Source organism: Numida meleagris, chromosome Z, assembly GCF_002078875.1.
Source record: "Numida meleagris isolate 19003 breed g44 Domestic line chromosome Z, NumMel1.0, whole genome shotgun sequence".
Classification (NCBI taxonomy): domain Eukaryota; kingdom Metazoa; phylum Chordata; class Aves; order Galliformes; family Numididae; genus Numida; species Numida meleagris.
In genome coordinates, this window is record NC_034438.1 from 13,776,687 (window position 1) to 13,794,156 (window position 17,470).

The 17,470-nt window shown below is 37.9% G+C and overlaps 1 protein-coding gene across 1 annotated transcript in view; it reads left to right on the forward strand.

The window, feature by feature from the left end:
• GHR (growth hormone receptor) overlaps positions 1-14,545 on the forward strand; it is a 140,703-nt gene extending 126,158 nt beyond the window's left edge. The window contains exons 5-10 of the mRNA XM_021380466.1: positions 1,997-2,157; positions 3,203-3,381; positions 6,587-6,758; positions 8,869-8,959; positions 11,376-11,445; positions 11,724-14,545. Coding sequence (XP_021236141.1) covers positions 1,997-2,157; positions 3,203-3,381; positions 6,587-6,758; positions 8,869-8,959; positions 11,376-11,445; positions 11,724-12,686 — 1,636 coding nt within the window. The 3' untranslated portion in view covers positions 12,687-14,545. The remainder of the gene's footprint in view (positions 1-1,996; positions 2,158-3,202; positions 3,382-6,586; positions 6,759-8,868; positions 8,960-11,375; positions 11,446-11,723) is intronic.

The following is a 17,470-nucleotide window of genomic DNA, read 5'->3' on the forward strand; positions in this document are numbered from 1 at the left end:
GAAGAAGAGTTTGTATGCAAGCCGTTTTCAGTTTTTATTAAAGTTGTATGAAACCTTCATTGGTCAACTGCTAGACTGAAGTCTGAATGTGCAGGTCTGGGTAAAAACCACACTCTGAGACTAGGGATTATGTTTCACATAGTTCTGTTGAATTCAGATTCACATTCCACTGAAGTTTTTGTAAATTTCTGCTTGTTAAAATGATTAGCCAGAAAGAGGAGATACACATTACCAGTAATGGCTAATTGGGAAACAGAAGCCTTTTTGCTCACAGGAACAGGAGAAGGATGTGAGTTTCTTTTCCACCTAATGTACTGGTTTTCAACCTTTCTGATTTACAGAAACTTCCTACAGATGGTAATACATTTGCTCAGGAAACAAGATTGATGGCAAGGCTTGTTTTCTTCCTCACTTTTCTAAGACCTCCTAGAAATACAGGGATCCAAATCAAAAACACTATTTAAGTGTAAATGTTGAGCTGACAATGTCAGTGGCATGAAACTCAGTTCCACATATGTTGAAATGATCACATATTTCATCTTTGCTCCAAAAATTAGTATACTGCAGTAAAAGATGTGAACTGAAAAACCATGTTAGAAGTATTTCTGCTTCAACGCGCAAGCAATATTTAAGGCTCAGGATTGAACTTTATCAAGTTTAACACAAGCTATAGCATCTGAAGTGTCTGACCTTTATTAAGTCCTGGCTTTGGCAGAGCTACAGCATTTCCTTTAAAAAAAGTGTCTGGTCTCATCAACGAAGCGCGAGGCTCTTGCTTAGTGGCACAAATGCTTCTGTTTCATTTATGTAGCATCTGTCCTTTTTACTTCTTAAGGACCCACTCCAGCACTGAAGGATGCAATTGGAATAATTGTTTAAGCCTAATCCTCCTCCTGTACAGTATGAACAACTCTAAGTAGGGAAAAGCATTTACATTATATTTTTAGCAAACCAAGACTGTAAGTTCTCAAAAGATCCCTTTCAGTCTATATTTGGGCTGAGAGATAGTATTGAGAGAAAGAACAGGAATGGTATCTGTTCACTCTGAGATTTTTTTTTCCCAAAGTGACTTCAGAAATAATGCATAAAAATCTGTCACTTTTCTTGTAGAATATTTCTAATAAACTAGTTGTTCCCATTTTGCTGTAACTGAAGGATTTCTATAGTTTGTACCTTCTGAGTCATTTTGGCTTGGTCATATGAGAATCACCCTACAAAAGCCATAGCAACTCTTAGTCTGAGAATTCACATCACTCTTCATAACTGCTGGTTTCTCTTTTTTTTAAGAGATTAAATGAAATATATGAATATGGCATCTTCTCCTACAATTCTTTCATTTACAAAGAGCACTAGTAAGTTTTTTAACAAAAGAAGAGTGGAAAAAAGGGTTTTTTGCTACTACTTCCAGTGTTTTAGAAGTTCTTTATCCCAAGTGAGATAGCTCTTCCTCACTGCCAGCACTGTATTTCTTCTCTTTCCTTTTACATCCTGCAGATCTGGGTTGTTCTGTGCCAGCATTTGCCCTCAGTCACTTTCATGTGTGAGTAGTAAGTGTCCCAGTGCCTACACTCCCATCCTGATCACCAGCGAAAGTCCATTGCCCATAGTTTTGCAAGTGGTGCAGTGCTGATCGGCCTTGAGGTCTGGCTTTCAGTGTTTTGGATCTCATCATATAGATAGGTGCCTTATCGCAATTAATTTTGCCTGAAGAACAGTTGCTTAAATGCATGTTAAATTGACACAGGCTCTCTGACTGTTCTTTCAGAAATGCCATCCAAAGCACAGAAATGCCATTAGCAGTACATGAGATGTTTATGTAGGTTGCTTGAATAGTGGTTTGACTTCACTGTAAATCACAGGAAGTACTGACACATATTTCTCAATTCCGTAGAAGATATGACTTATCAACAGCATGTCTTCTAATATCTATAATTTGTACTTTGTAAAATCCATAAATCTCTCTCTTACATATCCTATGTTTTTGTTGTCATTCTAGGAATGATGAAAACTGGAAAGAATGTCCTGATTATATCACTGCAGGCGAAAATAGCTGTTACTTCAACACGTCCTACACCTCGATTTGGATACCGTATTGTGTTAAGCTTGCCAATAAAGATGAAGTATTTGATGAAAAATGTTTCAGTGTTGATGAAATAGGTACCCTTCCATTATGCATTTTATCTCGGTAGTTTTATTACTGCAGTAGGTGTGATTCTGTAAGCTTTCATACTGTATTTGAATTCTCCCCCTGAGAATGGTTTCTAAAAGATACTACATATAGGAGGCAATTTGGATTTGTAAAATATGTAATGTGATTTGCATCCAGATAATAGTGCCACTGTTGAGAGCAAGCTAAAACAGTAAAAGCAAATATGTCATTTTACGTTATGAATACCAATGCTCTCATGCATGCATCGGTGTTTACCTTCACTGTCACTCTGAGCCCTTTCTAGTGGGTACTGTATACCCTTGGTCAGTGTGAGCAAGGATGGTCCTAAAGTCTTGATTCTGCAAGATTCTGGAAGCCAGTAGATTTTTGTTCCTGAACCAAATAGACTTCTGTTCCTGAATCAAAACATCTGCAGACTCGGGAGGTTTAGCTTTTCTAGGCTAGATTTTACATTTATTGCAGTATGAATTGTGACTGGGACTTCCAGACATTTTTGCTAGTCCGTATCAGTGGTGTATGCACATGCAGTTAAGACTGTATTCCTACAAGTGACTAGAGTGTACTCACTGTACCCTTTTGTTCAGCTGAGGAAAACCAGAATCACTTTTCAGATACTGTTTTTCAGTCTATTTCTACATTATTTCTGAAGTTGTTACCAAATATTTGTATTCTGTATGACTTTAATTATTGTTTTTATTTATCAAGAGAACTAAGTATAAATAAATAGTTTATGTCAGAGTGTTTTATAAGCCACTCTTGGAAATAATAATTAAATAGGTAATACATTCTTAGTTTTCTTTGTTAACTGTTCAGGTTAGATTTATGTAGAGCATGTCTACTGCTGGTGGCCAGGTACCTTCTTGTCATCAGACTTTTAGTGATTTTGTCATTGACTCATAGGTTTAGACTTTAATCAACAAATGTGTGGTTAATATACTTTTTTTAGTCTTGAAATAATCTAGTAGTGTGTAGTAAGGATGGTCATTTTGATTTAAAACTGGTTGTTTTATTCCAAATACTCTGTTTAAACAGTACTACCCGATCCCCCTGTGCACCTTAACTGGACTCTGCTAAATACTAGTCAAACTGGGATCCATGGGGATATTCAAGTAAGATGGGATCCACCACCAACAGCAGATGTTCAGAAAGGATGGATTACTCTGGAGTATGAATTGCAGTACAAAGAAGTTAATGAGACAAAATGGAAGGAGGTATGAAGCAAATATTTATTATGCAGTCCAGTGCAGGCTTGTTCTGCCCCTACCCCATTTGTCCTGCTTTCAAAAGCTGCAAGTTCGTAAATTCTAATTAGATGATACCTTAAATCTTAAACAATAAACACACATTCTTCTGAAACTTTCTGGCAAACATTTTAACTTTATAAATCAAGATGGCTGGCATACAAGAATGATAATGAGACCCTGAAATCCCTGTGTTATATTATAAAGTATAGCAGTAATCAGATGTATAAAGGTTTTCAAGGATAAAATATTTATCTGTTGTTTTTGCTAAGCCTCAGCTATTTGAAAACGTGCACAGTATTTTTAGTACATGGAACAGAAATTTTATGTCTGGAAAATGCCATCATGTCTGTCCAGATTCTAAAAGTGTTCTAATATTTGTAAATATTGTTTTAATGAATTTTTTAAAAGATTGAATTATGATTTAAAATTAGATACAATAAGCTAATAAAATCAAGGCATTGGTAAAACATACAGATTTCATACAAGACAGAAATGTATAATTTGTGAATGTATAGGTAGTCCATGAAAGTGTGGGGTGTTTACTCCTCAAATCTTTTACATTTTCTTCTAAAAATCACTAACTTTTCATGGAGTTTTCCTGTTACGGGGAAAATAATTGTACCCAGCTTACCTGAATGTATATATAAGGTTTACTGCCAGGATGTTGTAGAATATTTGCATATGTAGACTTTTTTCTGAATACCTGCCCAATTTAATAAGAATATCAGAGCAAAACTCTTCCTTTATTTTCTTACTAGAATGAACTGAGGTAAATGACAGAAGGAGAGCAGATAATACTGCTGAGAATTTGTCTTAATCTGCAGAAAGCAGGTTTACCAACTGAAACGTAGCTAAGTTGGTTTGTTTGGCCTTCATCAGTGACAGACCTTGGACTCCTTCTCTCCTCTGATCCTTTTCAGTGTTGCATTTTTCTGTTTATCTTCCCCTTGTTGGTAAGAGTAAAGCCAAACAGGCCCTACATTGTCTGTAACTTTTTCCTAATATTTGCCTGAATTTATTTCTGTATTTGTCTAAGCTATATTTTCTGTATTATCTCTATATTTAAAATGACTTGGATTAACTTTTTGCTATAAATCCTTAACATGAAAATCTGCTGAATTCTTGTTACATTTACAAAATCAGATGGCAATATAGATACCTCTTTAAAAATGCAGTTTTTATTTTTTTTATAATCCTTTAGATATCAATCATGTAAATCCCCTTCTAAACTTTTGTTCTTACTCCAGTACCATTAATAATTCCTGTATGCCATGGGAGTGATTCTCCCCAGGACGGCAAAGCTTGAAGTTCAGTGTTTCTTCTTGCAGAAAACAGATACTGCTGAATACTGTATTTGCCTCAAGAAAAGGAGTATTTTCATTGTACTGGAGCTGTATGTATTGTGTGTTGCTGCACCTTTTGTTTTAAAACCACAAATGTGGCATTGAGCCCCAATCAATTAGAATACAAACGCCAAATTTCCGATCAAAATCTTGCTCTGAACGAAGAATAGCAAAATTCCTAATAACAGTAGTGGAGTAGCAGTTTCTCCCTTTGCATTCGTTGCTACAAATACCTTCTAAACTGAGTGTTGAAGCAGTAAAGAAAGGGATGTCAAGTTATGCTTCAATTTAATTACTAGTTTTTTACTCAGAAGATCATCTCAGAGTACATAGATACATCATAATGATGTTTAATCCAAAAAAATAACATAGAAAAGAATTAACTGTGCTTAAATTCTATTTAATTCCCCTTGCTGAATCTTGTTATTTTTCAGAGTTTTGGGGATTAACCTGTTTGATTTTTCACATACATCATTCAATCTTTCATTCAGCTATCTTGCAATTTCAGGTCACTTGAGTTCCACAGCCACAGTAATTCTACTTCGTGTTGTTCAGCTCTGTGTTCTGGCCTGCATACTGCCTTTTCCAAGTGCTGCTGTTATCTGGGGTACATAAAGTTCTGTGTGGCCAGCACCCCTCTCTTAAGAATCTCCATTAAATGTTCCAAAAAAAAAAGTTATATACTGTAAAACATGAGTGTGCTATTTTTTGTGGCTTCCAAGCACAAAATGAGCAGAGTAGTATAGATCATATTCCCTTCTCAACACTTTCCATCTGGATTGGCTTCCATTATTAGCAGAGAAAAGCAGTCTGTCTGTGATCGCTGCCTCATCCAAAACCTGACTGGTCACCTCTCAGAACACTTGCATCTACAGGCATCAAGGATGACAAGTATTCCACAGATCATGTCTAACAACAGAATGTGTTTTGAGTGTGGATTGTGCAGCAGTAGTGATTATTGGAAGGTACTGATCATGCTTCTTTGAAGTCGCCAGTGGCTGTTGTTTTTCAGGTGTTCTACTTCTTACCCCCAAGGAGTTCTGCCAGTATCAACCTTCTGAAATAAACACAGAATATAACATCTGCCACATGGACTTCTATTTTGTGCATTTTCCTCATTTTCTCTATACTTTCTATACTTTCTGTACTTATGTCAGAGCTAAAATACTCCTAGAGGAGGAGGAGAAGAAAGGAGTGATTCCATGTATTAAGACCTCCAATATGATTTCCTACATAGTTTGATACGCAGCAGCAAGAATGTTGCAACTAATACAGGCATCTCAAGACCTACAGTGTAATGCCAGCTCTACCAGAGTATTTTTGCATTATCTCAGTGTATGTATACTTGAAGGTTTTGGGAGCTATGCAACCTTCGCAAAATAACTAGATTCATTAGATGCAATACATTTGGTTTTTAAGCCTGTAAAGCATTTTTCTTCTTAAAATTAATTCTTCAGTGAGAATTGCAGTTGTTTTAAGGTTCCTGTGTTATTTTAGCAAGTTTTTTAGCATTGTGAAGCTAATTATGTTGTATCTTAACAGTAAGGAGGATCTACAACTTGGTAAAATGAGCAGAGATGGTCACAGCTGCCTTTCTTCACTGAGTATTTAGAGAGTATTGATTCTTCTCTGAATCACAGCAAAGTCCAGTGACTAGCTAGTAAGACTGAAGTAAATGGTGTGACTTTTCTCTGAACTCTTCTCATTGTATCCTTAATGTGCCAAGTAGAAAAAATGCCTTTAAATGTTTATTTCTGAAATCAAGCAGCAGTGTAAACTTGCTGGTACAATTCACACACAAATACATCACAGCCTTTCTGTCTTTGCAGTTAGAACCCAGGCTCTCAACAGTGGTTCCTCTGTATTCTCTGAAGATGGGACGAGATTATGAGATCCGAGTCCGATCAAGACAACGTACCTCCGAAAAGTTTGGGGAGTTCAGTGAAATCCTCTATGTTTCTTTTACTCAAGCAGGCATTGAATTTGTTCATTGTGCTGAAGGTAAATAAGAGAAGTGTATCAGAATGTTCTTACAACCATTGCCACCTTTTTGGTTTTTTTCCTCCATACTTTTGATGTTGTATACTTGAATGGGTTGATAGTTCAGCCTACCACGTGCAAGTCATTTGGTGAGATTAAGAGTGTGCAAATTCCATAGACAGGTTCAGAAGTAAATTCAGCAACTGTTTCCCAGCTCATTGGCGTGCAAAAGCACAGGGAGGTTTGAGGATCAGAAGTAATAACTGCTCCTACGCATGCTATACATCCTAAAATAAAGACAGATAAACCTCACCTTTCATTGTGTAAGCGGAGCACTCCAGCAATGAAGAGGGAATTGTCACTTCTATTAAGGTGTTATACTATTTACTAAGTCTGTTATCGGAATGCTCTGCCTTCCTGATCTGCCTGATCTGATCAAGGACAGTGTTTTTCTAATTCTTTCTTTTGTGCTTATACTTGTTTTAAAACTGCTCTTAAAAACAGAAGAAGCAATCACTGGGCACTGCATTTTTTCTATCAAAAGAATTAACAGTGCCTTTTCCTAAACTTTTCACAATATGAACTCTTCAGTAAATTATTTTAACAGACTGCTTCACTTCATTTTCTGAAGTATCAATGGAAATAAAAACAACTTGTAACTGTTATCTTTCACAGTCTTGCTGGAGTCCCCTTTTTAACAGCTTGTATTACCTGTTTTATGTAAATAGCTAGTGTTCTGCCAAAATGGTTTTGTTAATGCAAATTGATCTGCACGGCCTGTGTTCTCATATAAACAAAAAATACTATGAAAGTCAAAGGCCAAGCAGTTTCCTTCATTCACTACAACCCACGTTCTGCAGGTGGATTCATATCTGTACTTGTCATACGGCAGCAGTGATCTTATTTGAAGGTCAGTTCTCCTCCATCTGCAGAATTGCTAGATTGTGGCACAAGTTGGATGTTCACAAATGAAAACTGCGGAAGTACAGAATGGCTCTGGCAAAATATTATATTCCTTGTTTTGCATTTCACCTTCAGGAACACATATTTGACATTTTCCATGTTAAGAACTTAAATTCACATATAATAATCTATTTTTTTAAGCAGCTGGACTCCAGTCTTACTAATGTTAGAAGTTACTGGTTCTACATTAGAACAGAGTCCTGTCCAACACAGACATAACCTTATAGAACTTCAAATAGTCATGTTTGAAAATATGAAGTCAACATGTTAACCTGGGAGCAGATGCCTAAAACTGAAAATTTCTTTTTCCTAAAAGGCCATATGTTCATGTATAGGCCACTATACATGCTGTTTTAAAGCTTCCTGCCCAGTATTTTTTGATCCCAAAAGTGAGTGAAGTTTGAATATAAAATTTAAAATTGGGAACAAGTGAGGAGAATCTTAGGATACAACCAGAATAAATTTTTCTATACTTTGTACTCTGCAGTGTCAGCTAAAATGGAATTGAATTCACAATTCACAACTGACATTACAATAACCAACTGACATTATTTAAAAGACAAAACATTTTGTTTATCAGCAGTTCCTCATCCCTGCCAGATCTCTTTTATCAGTGGCCTAAAATTCTCTCCATGTAGCTGCATGCAAGGTAAAAAACTTTTTTTTTTTTTTTTTGCAATTGATACAGCTCACAACATAATTAATGTTCTACCTTTAGAAAAAGTGGTATTACAGTTTTTGATGCCCCCATGGCACCCATGATTTAGCAGAGTTACATGCTGTTAATAATGTTCTCTCTGCTTGGGCTAGCAGAAGCAGTAACACGGGCTACAAAGGGGACTACTTCGTAGCATGTTCCTGGCAGGCAGAATTTTTCTCCTGTCTGCTTTTGCTATATATATTGTCTGTGCTATCATCTTGCTCATATCAAAAAGTTCAATCTCTTTTTGCAAGCAGTCTCAGTGGACTCACAAATGCAGCATGGAAACTACTGATATCAAAGAATGTTTTTATTTTTCCTGCTACAGAACTTTCACATTTCTGTAACTAAAAATTTTCCTATCAGTTTTTATGACTTCAGAATTCTCAGGTGGCTGCAGGGAAGGTGGAAGTTGAAGATGCAACAGAGATGCAGATTCTTGCTAATGTTTCTGTTCTGTGTTTCCAGAAATCGAGTTCCCCTGGTTTTTAGTTGTTATCTTCGGAGTGTGTGGGCTGGCCGTAACAGCGATCTTAATCCTGTTGTCCAAACACCCAAGGTAGAGAGGTTTATCTGTTATATTTCATTTATTCATAGTCTAAGAAAAGGGTGCTTCAACTTCATCACATCTTTGGAGCTAGAAACCATTTTGACAATCACTGTCCATCCTCTCAAGTTACGTGAATGCTGGTGTATGTGCGTACTCGGCTTTGAGCAGGAGGAGTCTGACTATGCTGACAGTTCCTGTTCCTTCTGGATTGCAGAGCATTTTATAATACGGTATTTACTTAGTATACTTAGACTTTGAAGGCAGTTGTTTTTCTTTAAGTAAGTCCATTCAAATTTAGTAAATTGTATTTTTTACACATTCTGCTCAAAAGTTTCACTCAAACATATGGCTGTATATTTGGATTTGTTCTAAGGCTATTCCAGTAATCTGACTATTTCTTCACTGAGCCAAGGGAAAGAGCTTGAGTCATAGAGCAGTATTTGGTATCTGTGGATAGACTGTGCCTCCTATAAATAACTGGGACAAAGTAAAACAAAGCTCAGGATTATGTCATTTATAAAAATGACACAGTGACACATTTATAAGAATGACATAATGGTCTCAGAGTGAATTCAGTCCCTAAAATAAGTGTTCAGGGACAGCTTTTGACAGAATTAATTCACTTCAGAGCAACACCATTGTCTAGCCACAGTGCACATATACATGTTGTCAGTAGTCTTATATATACACATTGAAAATGAACACTGAGGTGTTTTCTGCGTACCAGCTAAGGACAAGTCACTGAAATGAAAACAAGATGGTGCTGAAAAAATAGGTTAGGCAAGCAGCATTGCATTTTAGAACTGCTTAACTTCCAGTAGGCCACTCCCTGCAATAGCAGAAGCTCTGTGTGTCAGTTGGGTGCGAGATGTCACATGTGGGACTGGGAGCTTACTGTTCAGCACACAGAGCAAGGAGTAGCTTGTTCTCAAAAAATCCCAACGGCTATAGCACGTCTCTAATCACAGCTCATTTCATGCTAATAGTGATTGCTGAAGGAGGCTTTTCTCCAGCAATGACTCTATATCTGGCATGTATTTCTGGACCTGTGGGCTTCCACCCTTCAAACTGGTGCATGTGGTGGTGGGAGTGACAGCATCTCTTGCAGGAACACAGGCTTCTTAGATTTCCAGTAATGCAAAATATCCAGGACACACTTCTTCCTGTATCTGAAAAGATCCCAATTCATTTTTTTTTCAACTTTGATTTCACAAATTCTGAACCAGGCTCCTTAGGACAGATGCCATAGGATCAAGCCTTGAGACACACAGACTAGAGTTACCTGCAGCTAAGAAAGGAGCCTCCTGAACTAGTTCTCGAGTCAGTGAGTGGTAAAATCCTTGGGCTGTGTCATTAGATGGAGTTCCCAATCCTGTCAGAATATCTGATGTGTGGATTCAGCTGGAAATGCAGATCTTAAATTAGTACTTTGAGATCCCAGCCAGTGCACAGCTAGCACAATCCCTCCAGGGAACAGGTGGAAAATTGCTGGATTTCTGGCTTTCATTGAAGCTTACTGGACAAAACTGTAGAGTCTACCAAAAGCAAAAATAGATGGGGAATGCGTGCCTTCCATAGTTAAGCAGAAGGTGCCTAAATTTTTCACTTAGACCTCTTAAGGCTCCTCCAGTCCTCCTTGGACAACAGCAGGGTCAATAACAATGCAGCAAAATCAGTGCTGGGATTTGGTTCTGCAGTTCTCACAGTTTACCTTCTAAAATACAGAAGTAATTCAGTATGAAGAGAATGCTCAGTTTCCCTTTTGGGAGTACAATTTACATGTTAGCAAAAGAAACAGAGAGGTAAAATGGAAGAGGATAGGCATGACCATAGGTGAATTATTATTGTTATTTTCTCAGAGAATTTTAAATTCATTTTATGAAGGACTAAAATAATGTCTCCACAGCCTGAACATGCATAAGCAAGTTCTTCCTCAACAATGATAAAACCTTCTTGTTATTATATATTAATTCTTGCATCAATAACTGTCAAACAGATGACAAAATATTGGCCTCTCCAACTTTCTCTGTTACCCTCTTTAAATTAATAGGGCTCATGCAAGACTACTTTATCCCTCAAAAAAAACTTAGGAAAAAGATAAAAAGGGAAACAATTGACAATGCTCTAGGAATGTATTCTCCTTATATAAAGCATTAAAATAACAGAACGGAGTCAGAGTAGAGTTCAGCATAAATTTACGTGATTCCAACAAGGGCAGGCTACAAAAAGATAGGGGTTTTTTTGTTTTGTTTTGCTTTAATTTGGAATGAGAGAAAAAAATATTCCTTAGTGCTATTTTCAACTGAATCTTTAAACATTTCAACCTTGAAGCAAAGAAGTCTAAATGCAACGTACAGCTCTCTTCTTTCTAGCCTCCTCAAAAAGGACTTCTGTAAATTAAAAACTACCATTTATTTTTTTCCAGGTTAAAAATGCTGATTTTTCCTCCTGTCCCAGTTCCAAAGATTAAAGGAATTGACCCAGATCTCTTGAAGGTAACGTTGTACTCTAAAATCTACAGCAGGAATCACTGTAGTAGTAACAGGTTACAATTGTTGTTCCAGACAGAACAACTTTCTAGGGAAAAAATTACATCTTTTAGCAATGTGTGGGGAGATGCAATAGAACAACTTTTCATAAAATATGAAAACAACAAAAAACCTTCTTGTAATTATTATATCAACTACAGTTCCTTTTCCTTAAGCTAGCATCATTAGAAGCACAAATATTTTTGTTCTTTCCTTTACAACATCTGTTTTTTCTCATTTTATAGAAAGGAAAGCTAGATGAAGTGAACTCCATCTTAGCCAGCCATGATAACTACAAGACACAGCTATACAATGATGACTTGTGGGTTGAGTTTATTGAGTTGGACATAGATGACTCCGACGAAAAGAACAGAGTCTCAGATACTGACAGGCTCCTGAGTGACGATCGTCTGAAATCACACAGTTGCTTGGGAGCAAAGGATGATGACTCTGGACGGGCCAGTTGTTGTGAACCAGATATTCCAGAGACAGACTTCAGTGCAAGCGACACATGTGATGCCATCTCTGATATTGATCAGTTCAAGAAGGTAACTGAAAAAGAAGAAGATCTCTTGTGCCTTGATAGGAAAGATGATAATGAGGCACTTCCAAGTATTGCCAACACAGATACCCAACAGCCGCATACTAGTACTCAGTCTGAAAGCAGAGAGTCATGGCCACCTTTTGCAGACAGCACTGACTTAGCTAGTCCATCAGTCCATACCCAGCTAAGCAACCAGAATTCTCTGACAAACACTGACTTTTATGCACAAGTGAGTGATATTACTCCAGCTGGAAGCGTTGTACTTTCACCAGGGCAGAAATCCAAGGTGGGGAGAGCACAGTGTGAAGGCTGCACAGAACAAAACTTCGCCATGGACAGTGCCTATTTCTGTGAGGCAGATGTGAAAAAATGTATTGCTGTGATTTCCCAGGAAGAGGATGAGCCGCGTGTTCAGGAGCAAAGCTGTAACGAGGACACTTACTTCACCACAGAAAGCCTTACCACTACTGGTATCAATCTTGGAGCTTCAATGGCAGAAACCCCAAGTATGGAAATGCCTGTCCCAGACTACACTTCTATTCATATAGTTCACTCTCCACAAGGCCTTGTGCTCAATGCAACTGCACTGCCTGTGCCAGAGAAAGAATTTAACATGTCTTGTGGCTATGTGAGCACAGACCAGCTGAACAAAATCATGCCATAGCAATTCTTTGACTAGGTGTGCAGTATTTCACAGCAGAGAGTCAGCTTCGGCTTGTGTGCTGAAACCAAAATGAAGTGCAAACGTTTGTTGTGGTTCTTACAAGTTTATCTCAAATGTTGAAACATAAAATATTCATCAAAGTATGCCTCTTGTTCTGTAAATATTATCTATGAATTTGTCTTGAGACTGCTTAACTAGCCGTGACTGTCTTGTTCTCGTGGGTGTTGATTTTTGTGATACTAAACATTGAAATGACTACGTTTAATGTACAGTAAATCATGCTTTTTGATAAAGCTGAAAATCAGGTGGTCTGAAATCTGAGAATTTGTTAAAAATCATGCAGTTGACGGAGATCTTTATATCAGTAATTGGGAACTGAACATGAAGGTGAAGAAAAAACCCACAAAAGTAGTTTGAATAAAACATCTATTTTGATCTATATAAAATAATGAAATATATTTTAATATTTTAGTCACAAAAGCGTAGATGTTTTATATACACTACATGCTGTAGTTTAATTACAATGACCCATCCAAGCAATATAATCGCTGCAGTCTTAAAAAGGAGTTTTCTGTTTTATAAAAGTTTTGTTTGCAGCAAAAATTACAAATAGATTTTACAGAGCCATTTTATAACTCCAAAAAAGTCTGTTGAGAAACTTTGAAGTATTTTAGGAACTTGGAGTCATTGATCCTATTGCTTTCTTACGGTAATTAGTATAGAAATATACATGAAATTTAAAGTTTTGTAGAAAACTTTAGACTATACAAAATATTTGGACAAAAGATTCTGTTCTTCATCAAATTCTGGTTAATGATAATATACTTTTGTAAAGCAAGATTTTGATGACCGTAGTATTAAGGAGTGTGGAAGCACACTTTCACTGAAAATTTTTGAAAACACATGAATAAGCTCTGGTGATTTAGCAGCATATCTTTTCATATTTGACCAACTTCTGAAGCCCTCCAATGGACAAAGCTACCGCTACAGTTATTAGATTGTGCCACATGAAGCTTTGATTAAGAAAGTAAAATAAGGACTTCAGGATTTGGCCAGCAGTTGATTTTTTAAGCTATTAATAGATATAAAGGCTTCAATGGAACATGGGAATTGAATACAGTGTTGTTCAAAAGGATTTTTCCTCTTTGCCTAACAGCATCTCCTCTGACTGCGCTAGGCAGACTTAGGAAGGAAAGGAGGTAAGAAAACCAAAACCATGTGGGAATGTTCTCCTTATTCTTAAGTACATAAAGAACTTGACAGAGCTTTGCAATGAGTTTTTATTGCTTCAGAAGTTACCTTACTAGGCTATAGCTGCATCATAGCAGGGTTCTTCTGATAAAGCAAATGGGGATGTTCATTGCCTTTCTCTGACATGAACAGAAGTGTATGACATGCAGTGAATGCAGATCTTGCTCATGATGTCTCCCACTGAACTCACTGATGCTCTCTTTGTGACCAAGGGCTACAGGACTGAGCCCAACTATTGGGTGGGATTTTTACGTTTAGAACATACTTTACGGTAAATGTGCATTAGGTATTCTGCTAATTTGCTGCTATATTTTTCTAACAGCTACATTATTTAGTTTCATATAAAATTTCATAGCTGATAGACACTAATGCAAGTAAAGCCTATGTGTGTGTTTGGAAAAAGTTTCTTAATCTGTTTCTATTGCCAAAAATAGTTAAATACCTCAATCAAACTCAGAATGTCATTTTGGTACTTTACTGGTCACACAAGCCATTATACGCCGGTCAGAAGATGTGTCTTTCAGTTTCTATTTAACTTTCCTTATGTCAGTGTTTTGTTTGTTTTCCTCAAAGTTTAATAAATGTATTGTCTTTGATCTGTCCTGACAGAATTTGTTTTATTGTAGATAATTCAGTGATCATGGAAAACAAAGATTCTGCCAGAGAAATCGAGTATTTCTTACTGAGTGAAGAAGAATATAACTTTCCTTTGAATACAAGCAATACCTGCTGGCATCGGTGTTTTCACTATTGATATTTATTTAGTTAAAAATAGAACTGCATACCTGAATTTGTAGAAGGAGATAGGATGTACTGTGCCCAGCACTGGCTGAGACTGTGTTACTAATTTAGCAGACCTTTGGCTGGAACAGCCTGTGGTTGCAGGTAAATAAACCACATTAGTTTGAGATCTACACCCACAATTCAATCCACAAATCAGATTCTGACAGTACTCGGTACTTGTTCATAATTGTACTTTAAACCTATCAGTAAACAAACTCTGAAATGTCAGAAATACAGCATAGTCTGTCCCTATAAAAGATGTCATACCTTGAATGTTTCCCACTGTGGAACTTGGTCATTTATTACCACCAGTCTTTTCTATACAAGGGTAGAGAGGGAGCTTTCGGAATCCAACTGGACATGACTAAATCCTTGCCTCCCCAGGGAGTCAGGGTGTGATTCAGTTCCCTGTACACAGAAGTCCAGTGCCACTTCCAGGTCTCCAGGTTCAGGTCCAGAAGAGCACTGGGCTTATGGAGAATCTGCCTCATCTGAAAGCCTGAATGATGGTAGATTTGGCAGCTGAAAAGATCCCAAGTGGAAGAAAACAGGTTAAGGATTGTAAACATTTGTGTCAGGTGTGTCTAAGTTACCACTGTAGCTAGCTATCTAAAGAGCTACCTATCTGATCAGGTTTAGGATCTGCTTTAGGTCAGTTGGCTGGGACTCTTCAGACCAGGAGCATGGACGTTTTCACAGAATCACAGAATTGTAGGGGTTGGAAGGGACCTCTGGAGATCATTGAGTCCAACCCCCCTGCAAAGCAGGCACCCTGCAGCAGGCTGCACAGGTAGGCGTCCAGGCAGGTCTTGAATATCTCCCGAGAAGGAGAATCCACAACCTCCCTGGGCAGCCTGTTCCAGTGAAACATTCGCTCACATTCAGAAACAAAATTATATTAGTTAATTGAAATGTCTTAATGTTGAACTGAATTTCATCTCACCTGAACCCTTTGATGAGAAGGGAAAGGAAAGCTATTGCTGTTCTCTTAGGATTTGTGCTGTTTGTATAAACTTTGATTACAGAACTCAGTACAAATTAACTGTCATGATGAGTGAATGTGCTTGCTTATATCTCCTTGAAGAATTAAGCTTCAGAAGAGTTATGCCTTTTTTAAGGCTCTAATACTACTTAAGCTCCAAATGAGAGTCTGAGGATTCACAGCTAGGGAATCTTAAAGTAAGAAATGGCAATGAGCACATTAGCTCTAAGCTGCCGTCAGGGGAAGTCTGGCTCCCATTGTTCTCACCTATGCCATTTCCAGTGCTCTCTGCAAGTGCTTTGAGATGAGTTGATCCTGAGCAATCACAAGAGGCACCAGTATTGGTGTCAGCTGCCCCTGTGGAAGGACAGAAATGGAAACGGGTGTCCTCATGGCTAGAACGGAAGGAAGAAGCAGAGAAAGTAGGGGAAGATCCAGGCAAGGGGCCCTCCCCAAAACCACTGTCATCAGGAAAGACGACAGAAAAAACTGAGTCACAGAGAGGAGAGTGAGGAGGAGGAGGTCACTGTTACCACTACTCGTCGACCTCTGAAAATGACTGAAATCCAAGGCTCAAGAAAGGAGTTTACACGGCACCCAAACAAAACCATTGTCACCTGGTTGCTTCGGTGTTGGGACAGCGGGGCCAGCAAAGTGTTTCTAAATGGTAACGAAGCTTGACAGCTAGGAAGCATTGCCAGAGACTCAGCCACTGACAGAGGGATTAGTAGATGTATGGACGGAACCTCCACCCTCTGGGAATGAGTGTTATTAGCCGTAAAGGAAAGATATCCCTTCAAAGATGATCTGGAGCCTGAGATGAAAAAGTGGAACACTGTTGAAAAGGGTATCCAGTATTTGAGAGAAATAGCCGTGGTGGAAATGTTTTATGACCCCATGTTTGTTCCTAACAATCCACACCAGGACCACGATCCCGAGAGTTAGAAGGACGCCAGATACATGGCGGAAACTCAAAAAAACAGCACCAGAAAGGTATGCCAGTACACTACTAGTCACATTTGATAGATACGAGGACCAACAGAAAAGACCCCCAGTATTTGAACTGATTATTACACTTCAAAACTTTGAACAACAGTTATCTCTGCCTCACGCTTCCATTTCAGCCATCTCCTCCAAAGTAACACAAAGACACGATAAACTGGAGAAGCAGGACAGTATGCTGGAGGAATTGTCTCTCTTAATTAATTGTGATGAACCCGTGGCAGTATCAGAAACACCTGATGAAGAGCAGGAAGATCAAAAGAGCCCACTGAAGGAGCTGATCAAACTAATTAAAGGTGCCCCACCAGTATCATCACAAATCTCAGCTATCAAAGGCAAATGCCTTCCTGCTCAAGCAAATAACAGTGGTGATTACTATGTCATTACGCATTTCCCAGTTGTAATTTAGAACATCCTAGTTTGCCAGCATGGTGGAAATTGGTACTAACCAGTTTCTTTAGCGAACTGACTTCTAGGAGATACCACTGGATGTATATCTGTGTTGGAAATCTCTCTGTTAAAATCTAATTTCACTGTTCAAAGTCTGTTTCCTTTATTATCATTAACTGGACATACAGCCAGTGCTTAGCCACTATAGAAATCATGCCAAACAGAAGCAAGATGTAGCTGAAATCCATTTCCATTATTTGTATATCACATAATAACTGCCATAATTCACTGAGTAAGCATCTCATCACCCCCTCAAATCAGAGCCATAAGAGAAAATATTCAAAAACAGATGGAAGAGAAAGAAAAACAGTGATGT